At 36.0% G+C, this 6,728-nt stretch overlaps 1 protein-coding gene across 1 annotated transcript; it reads left to right on the top strand.

Annotated features, from left to right (window-relative positions):
- Window positions 1-4,863: 4,863 nt before the first annotated feature.
- LOC110737452 (40S ribosomal protein S23-2) lies at window positions 4,864-6,565 on the top strand. Its single transcript, XM_021917812.1, has 2 exons — window positions 4,864-4,974; window positions 5,859-6,565. The coding sequence occupies exons 1-2, from the start codon at window positions 4,864-4,866 to the stop codon at window positions 5,997-5,999; spliced, it is 252 nt and encodes an 83-aa protein (XP_021773504.1). The 3' UTR covers window positions 6,000-6,565.
- Window positions 6,566-6,728: the final 163 nt, after the last annotated feature.

The following is a 6,728-nucleotide window of genomic DNA, read 5'->3' as shown; positions in this document are numbered from 1 at the left end:
GTAGCAGTAGCAGTAGCAGTAGCAGTAGCAGTAGCAGTAGCAGTAGCAGTAGTAGTAGTAGTAGTAGGAGAGTAGTAGTAGTAGGAGAGTAGCAGTAGCAGTAGCAGTAGTAGCAGCAGTAGCAGCAGTAGTAGTAGTAGCAGTAGTAGTAGTAGTAGTAGTAGTAGTAGTAGTAGTAGCAGTAGCAGTAGCAGTAGCAGTAGCAGTAGCAGTAGTAGTAGCAGGTTCAAATTCTGATATGCGAGAAGCTGTTCAAAAGAACAAGGCCTAAGCTAATTGTATTTTTAATTGTATTTTTAACTCGTAGCTAGAATTTTGAAAATTGCAATCAAGTCTCTATCTACAACCATTAGTGTTGCTCTAACAGTCAACTCTATGAGAAAATTCTCCTTGGGAAGGTTTTTTTTTTTGTTCCCTCTATATGGTTTCTTCCTCAGAGGATTTTCCTAAACTCCATTGCTAGGTTTTTTTCACCTTTTTTTGAAGGTTTCCTTCTTTCTTCTCCCTATTCTCTATATCTCTACCATTTCTTTCATCTTGGTTTCAATTGTGAATCTTTGTCGGGGCTTCCACTGGTGTTATTACCGGTGGTAAGCACCAAAAACCTTTTAGTTGCTTTCAGTAAATAGATCTCATCCTTGAGATGATGATTTTTCTCGTGATTTTATTTTCTTTTTATGTTTATACGGTGAGAATTGAAGACTTAGGGTTTCATAATCTCTACAGGAATCCGAAGAACCACATGAGTATTTTCACTTAAACGACTACGCATCAGTGGATTTCAAGCCAAATCAGTGTGAACTCATAGATTGTATTGCTTCAGATGAAGTTTTTTTATTATGGAGATTATTGATAAAATCTACGATGTATTTAATTTTAAGGTGTATGCTTGTGTTGAAATTATTGATTTCTTAGGAATTATATGTAAGTGTCGTTTGGCTATACTTTATTAATGAAATTCCTTTTCTTCTTGTCAAAAAAAAAAAAAAAAAAAAAAAAAAAAACCCCTAGATATTAACACTGTCAAATATGCTATTTAAAGAGATAATTAAATAATGTAAGAATTATATATGTTAAGAGCATACTCAACAAATACTAACTTCATTTTCCTAAGACTTTCCCACTTTCCCTTTTATCTGTTTTTTTTTAAATTATGCGAAGTACTTACATTTAATTTATTCCATTTATGACAATTTTTTTATTCATTTTATTGTCCACAATCCCACTTTATGGGGCCCAATTATATTTTATTAATATTTTTTTGGAAAAATTAGAAAAAATAATCCCAACTTTCATCAATTTTGGTACAATAATCCCAACTTTGGATTATTCTGGAATAATCCGAACTTTAGGGGGTCTTTATTTTCTTCAGTCCTAATGACCGGTTACCTGTTGAGAAGGTTACTTTTTTTTTTATGTTTTTTAAAAGCCACGTGTCAACACATGATTTGTCCAAAATTAAAAAAAATTAAAACAAACTTTGAAAATTAAAATAAAAAAAAAAAACATAAAACTCACCCCTTCCTCCTTAACCGCCACCCAAACCACCCCCTCCCACCAGCCCCTCCCCAGCCCCCACCCCGAAAACACCCCTTACCCCAGCCGGAAAACCTCCCCCACCTCGAAAACACCTCCCACCCCAGCCGAAACACCTCCCCCTTCCTTCCCCCACCCACGAAACCCTCCCCCACCCGGAAACCCCTCCCCCCTCCCTTCCCCTCCCCCTCCCTTCCCCCACCTACGAAACCCTCCCCCACCCGGAAACCCCTCCCCCCTCCCTTCCCCTCCCCCACCCCGTAAAAACTCCCCCTCCCCTTCCCCCACCCTTGAAAACGCCAGAAACGGCAAGGGGGCTTAATTTCCGGCCGTTTTCGAGGGTGGGGGAAGGGGAGGGGGGAGTTTTTACGGGGTGGGGGAAGGAGGGGAGGGTTTTACGCGGTTGGGGAAGGAGGGGTTACGCGGTTGGGGAAGGAGGGGTTTCGTGGGTGGGGGAAGGGAGTGGGAGGTGTTTCGGCGGGTGTGGAGTGGTGGTCGGGGGGTGGGGGGAGTTTTCCGGCTGGGTGGGGGTAATTTCGGGGTGGGGGCTGGGGGAGGGGCTGGTGGAGGGGTGGTTTAGGTGGGGGAACTGGTGGTTTGGGATGGGGGGATTTTTTTTTTTTTTTTTCTGATTTCTGATTTTTAATTTATTTAATTTATTTTTTTTTGGACCAATGACAAGCTGACACATGTCATGGTGACCTCTTATTAAAGGTTGTTGACTCTCGTTGACCGGTTTGGGAGTGAAGAAAATGAAGAACCCCTAAAGTTCGGATTATTCCAGAATAATCCAAAGTTGGGATTATTGTACCAAAATTGATGAAAGTTGGGATTATTCACTACAACAAAATAAAGCAAATAAAGGTAACTGTGAAAAACCATTGCCTAATATAAAAAAAAAAGTGTTGCCTTATAGCAAAGGCAACAAATATGAGGCGTAGTATATGCCCCCGTTGTCTATTCATAAGACAACACATTTTTATTCAAAGGCAACAATTTTGAAAACCAAGGTAAAATGATACATAAGGCAACACTTTTACAAAGACAACAAATGAAAAATATTGCCATCTAAGGAGACAATTCAAAAATGTTTCTAAATGTTGCCACTCCCAAGCATTTAATAGGTTGTAGGGCTCGAACTTGTGACCTCAAAGTCACAAGGTGACTTCATCATCAACTCCACCAAACTTATATATACACACACACACACACACACACACACACACACACACACACTCTCACCATAAAAGCAGCTAACATCTTAAATTATGTTGTCTTTTTAATATAAATGTTGCCGTAGATGGAAACATAGATATTAATGTTACATTTTCAAGCTATAGTTTTGTTATTGTTATCTTTTCATGCAACAATTATTATGTTTGTTGTTTTAGACTAGAAAAAGGTAAACTTTAAGCGACTGTAGCCTTATATAGTCTAGAGCAACACTTTTTTATCTGTTACTTTAGTTCAAGGTAACAAATAAATATTGTTGCTTTAGATTACTAAGAGTATCATTTCTATAAGTGTTGCAATCTTAAATGTTGCCTATTCTCATTTTTTTTGTAGTGATTTTTTCTAATTTTTCCTATTTTTTTTTCTCTGTCTCTCTCATTTATAATACAAAAAAGTACCTACATTATAGTTCTCATTTCAAATTTTCTTTGGTTTGTGTGGTTATAGACTTACGGTGATTAAGGAAGACTCGGCAAAATGGAGGTAGTATAATAATGTTGGCTTCTTCCTTTTTGTAATGTTTGAAATTATCATTTTATTTTAATACAATTTTTATTATTTAAAAGTTGATGTGTACTTTTGTAACGATTAAGATTAAAATTGTAGTAGACATAGAATGATTAAAAATAAAATTTGTGATAATATTAGATTATAATATAATTGAGAAATAAATAGCAAAAAAAGCTTAAAAAATAAGATATTTGTAAAAATTAGCCAATGATATATTAATTTAACAGGCGAGAATGTTCTAACCCCGTTGGGTTGACACAAACCCAACAATTTGAAAATGTAAGGAATTAAAAAGATCTGCATTGAGTTAAATAAAGTTTTCATTGCAGATTTCTCCTTATTTATCTGCTCATCACATTGCATCTCTCTATTTTTTCTCACCATTTAACACTCACAAACAATTTTGTCCAAAATTTGTGTTATCTCATTTATGCATATAGAAACAGTTGTAATTCTAAACTACAATAACAATTAATTCCCCAAATAAGATTTTTATCACACAATATATACTCCCTTGTACATAAAATATTAATAAATTAACATTGTCTCGATCTTTCTAACTAGTGAGTAGGGGTGTACAAAAACTGGACCGGACCTGAAACCGGACCTGAACCGACCTGATCCGGACCGGACCTGACCCGGACCTGTTGATTCAGGTCCGGTCCCGGTCCTTAAAAATCAAGGTTCCCGGTTCCGATCCGGACCCGGTCTAAACCCGGGGTTTTCAGGTCCGGACCTGAAACCCGGAAAAATTGTATTTTTTAAAAAAAAAAAAAAAAAAAAAAAATCAAAAATCAAAATAACGCTGCTGCTTGAGTGACGCTTGAATTCTCTTTCATTTCATTCTAACCCTAACAAACAGGCTGTCTCCCCCTCTCCCTCACGCAGTCACGCTCACTGTCTCCAGTCTCAGCCCAACGCGGCAACGCCCACCGCCGACACCTCCTGCCTTCCTCACTCTCTCAGGCGAAGCCCAGGCGCCCACCGACCACCGCAGGAGACAGCTACTGCGCGATTTTCCATTTCTCCGGTAAGTTATTTTTTTTTTTTTAATGTAAATCTAAATTATCTAATTATGTTTGGGTATTTTGTATTCGAAATAATGAATTAAGTGTTAGAATTTATATGTTTATTCATGTTTCAATTGCTTATAATGATTATTTGATGTTTGCATGTTGAATTTCTTTTTTTTACTTCAATGTTTTCGAATTTATGTTTTTTCTTTTTTGGTTTATTTTCGAATTTCTTTCGAATTTATGTTTTTTTTTTTGGTTTTTTTAGTTTAAAGTTTAGGGTTTTAGGGTTTAATGTTTAGAATTGATAACAAGTATGGTTTATCTTCGAATTTATGTTTTTTTTTTTGGTTTTTTTTAGTTTAAAGTTTAGGGTTTAATAAAATCAGAAGAGCAGAGAAAGTAGTGATTAGATTGTAAACATCTAGTAGTCTAGTGTTTATCTAGTACTTTGCATTGACCTTTGGCATGGCTTCAAATTGAATAGTTGATTTTATGCATTCGGATGCATAAATTCTATGTTATTAGTCATTATATAAGCGTTGTTGCATAAACTTATCATTGCAGAAAAATGCCCAACTCTGCTATCAGAAAGTGTGCTCGTGTGCAGTTGATTAAGAATGGAAAAAAGATTGCTGCTTTCGTGCCCAATGATGGTTGTTTGAACTTCATTGAGGAAAATGTAAGTCCGTTCTATTAATGTCTGCAAGCATATATGCACTTACTGTTTCATAAATTGCTTGGTTGTGAATTTGCTGGTATTTTGTGCCTTTCGACACAAACTTAGTGATACACTAGCAGTTTGTTAACTGTCATTTGTTAACCGTGTTAGAAATAATGTTGTTTGTTAAAGTTTAAACAACTCCAATTATTTGTTAACCTTTGTAGAAACTCTTAAAGTCTAAACAACTCCAGTTATTTGTTAACCATTGTAGAAATAATGTCAATTCTGTTGTGGATTTTTGGAGAAATACTGGCATCTGATTACTGAAGGTTTAACATTAGTAACAATGCTTTTCTTATACTCATATCATAAACTCTTGATAACAGTTTATCCAGAAACATATAAAACATGATAGTGCGCACTCTTTCTGTGCTGGTTTATCTGATTCTTCTGTCAGTACTCCTGCACCCACTCCTGTTCAGTACATGTGCAGCTTTATTTTTGTGGTTTAAGACTATCATAACAGTATTGCGGTGGAGAGTATATAGCTTGAGCAATTAAGATCAGTCATACACTGTTGGTTTTTTATCCTTTCATGAGCAAATCATCTGGAAAAAGCTGTTCTAAGATAATGCTAATTCATACTTCTTATCAAAGAACGATAAACTGTTCCCTTTTACTAAAGAAGTTACCTGATTGGTAAAAGAAGTCAAGGTCTTCTGTTATATGTATGTAGTTTAATGTTGTGTTTGGGTGTAGATTCATGCTGAAAATGTGGATCATGCAGAAGTTTGTGGAATTTTGTCTAATATTTGTTACCTGATTATATTGTATTTGACTTTGAAATTGATATTATCTAGCTTTGTTTTTCCTTCCATACTAAGAAAATGTGGTTTGTGCAGGATGAGGTGTTGATTGCTGGATTTGGTCGTAAAGGACATGCTGTGGGAGATATTCCTGGAGTCCGATTTAAGGTTGTCAAGGTTGCTGGTGTCTCTCTTCTAGCTCTGTTCAAGGAAAAGAAGGAAAAACCCAGGTCCTAGGTTAAGGTTGTTGGTTTTGTCTTAAATTTTGCCTACTGAAATGAAACTTGTACCGTCTTGAAATGAATACTGAGCATCCTTAAAAAGAGACACCCTCCCTACTTTGTTTTGTGCTCTATCCGTGTCTATTCAAGATGATTTTCTATACTCTTAGTTATTTGCTTATATTTCCAATTGGTTTATTTACTTCTCTTAACGATGTCATGAAAATTTCCGGAATTTATGTTAACAAGATCAGCTTTTTAATGATCTTGCATTTAAAAAAAAAGGTCTTTGGATCTCCTAAAAACTGCTTTAAAACACAACAATTAACCATTCATTCATTCTCAAAGATGATGCTTAACTAGGCATTTGTATTCAGGTATGCTTCATGGAGTGTTATGAAAGCAACTGCACTTATATTATTAATATATATTAGCTCACTTGATTGAATTTTTTGGTGAACATTTCTTGCAGAATATTCCTCAGAAGTTCATGGAGTGTTTCAAGGAGAAACTCTCCCCGTGGTGTACACTTATAGCGCCAAGTAAACACAAATGGAAAATCAGACTCTCGAGTACATATGATGAAAGGCCATTGGTGTTTACAGATGGATGGAAACAGTTTGTTCGTGACAATGGAGTGGAAACAAAAGTACTTCATATCGAATAGGCGGGATCTTAAACCTGGAGAAAAGAAAAGGGCTTCCAAGATGGCAGAGTGTTATAGGCGCAGCATGAAGGATAATAA

The sequence above is a fragment of the Chenopodium quinoa genome, unplaced genomic scaffold (genome assembly GCF_001683475.1).
Source record: "Chenopodium quinoa cultivar QQ74 unplaced genomic scaffold, ASM168347v1, whole genome shotgun sequence".
NCBI lineage: Eukaryota > Viridiplantae > Streptophyta > Magnoliopsida > Caryophyllales > Amaranthaceae > Chenopodium > Chenopodium quinoa.
The sequence above is the reverse complement of the archived record's forward strand: the minus strand, read 5'-3'. Positions and strand labels throughout refer to the sequence as shown.

Coding starts and splice junctions, on each gene's coding strand:
- LOC110737452 (XM_021917812.1), top strand. CDS start 4,864: ATGCCCAACTCTGCTATCAGAAAGTGTGCTCGTGTGCAGTTGATTAAG. Junction 4,975..5,858: donor TGAACTTCATTGAGGAAAAT/GTAAGTCCGTTC, acceptor TGGTTTGTGCAG/GATGAGGTGTTGATTGCTGG.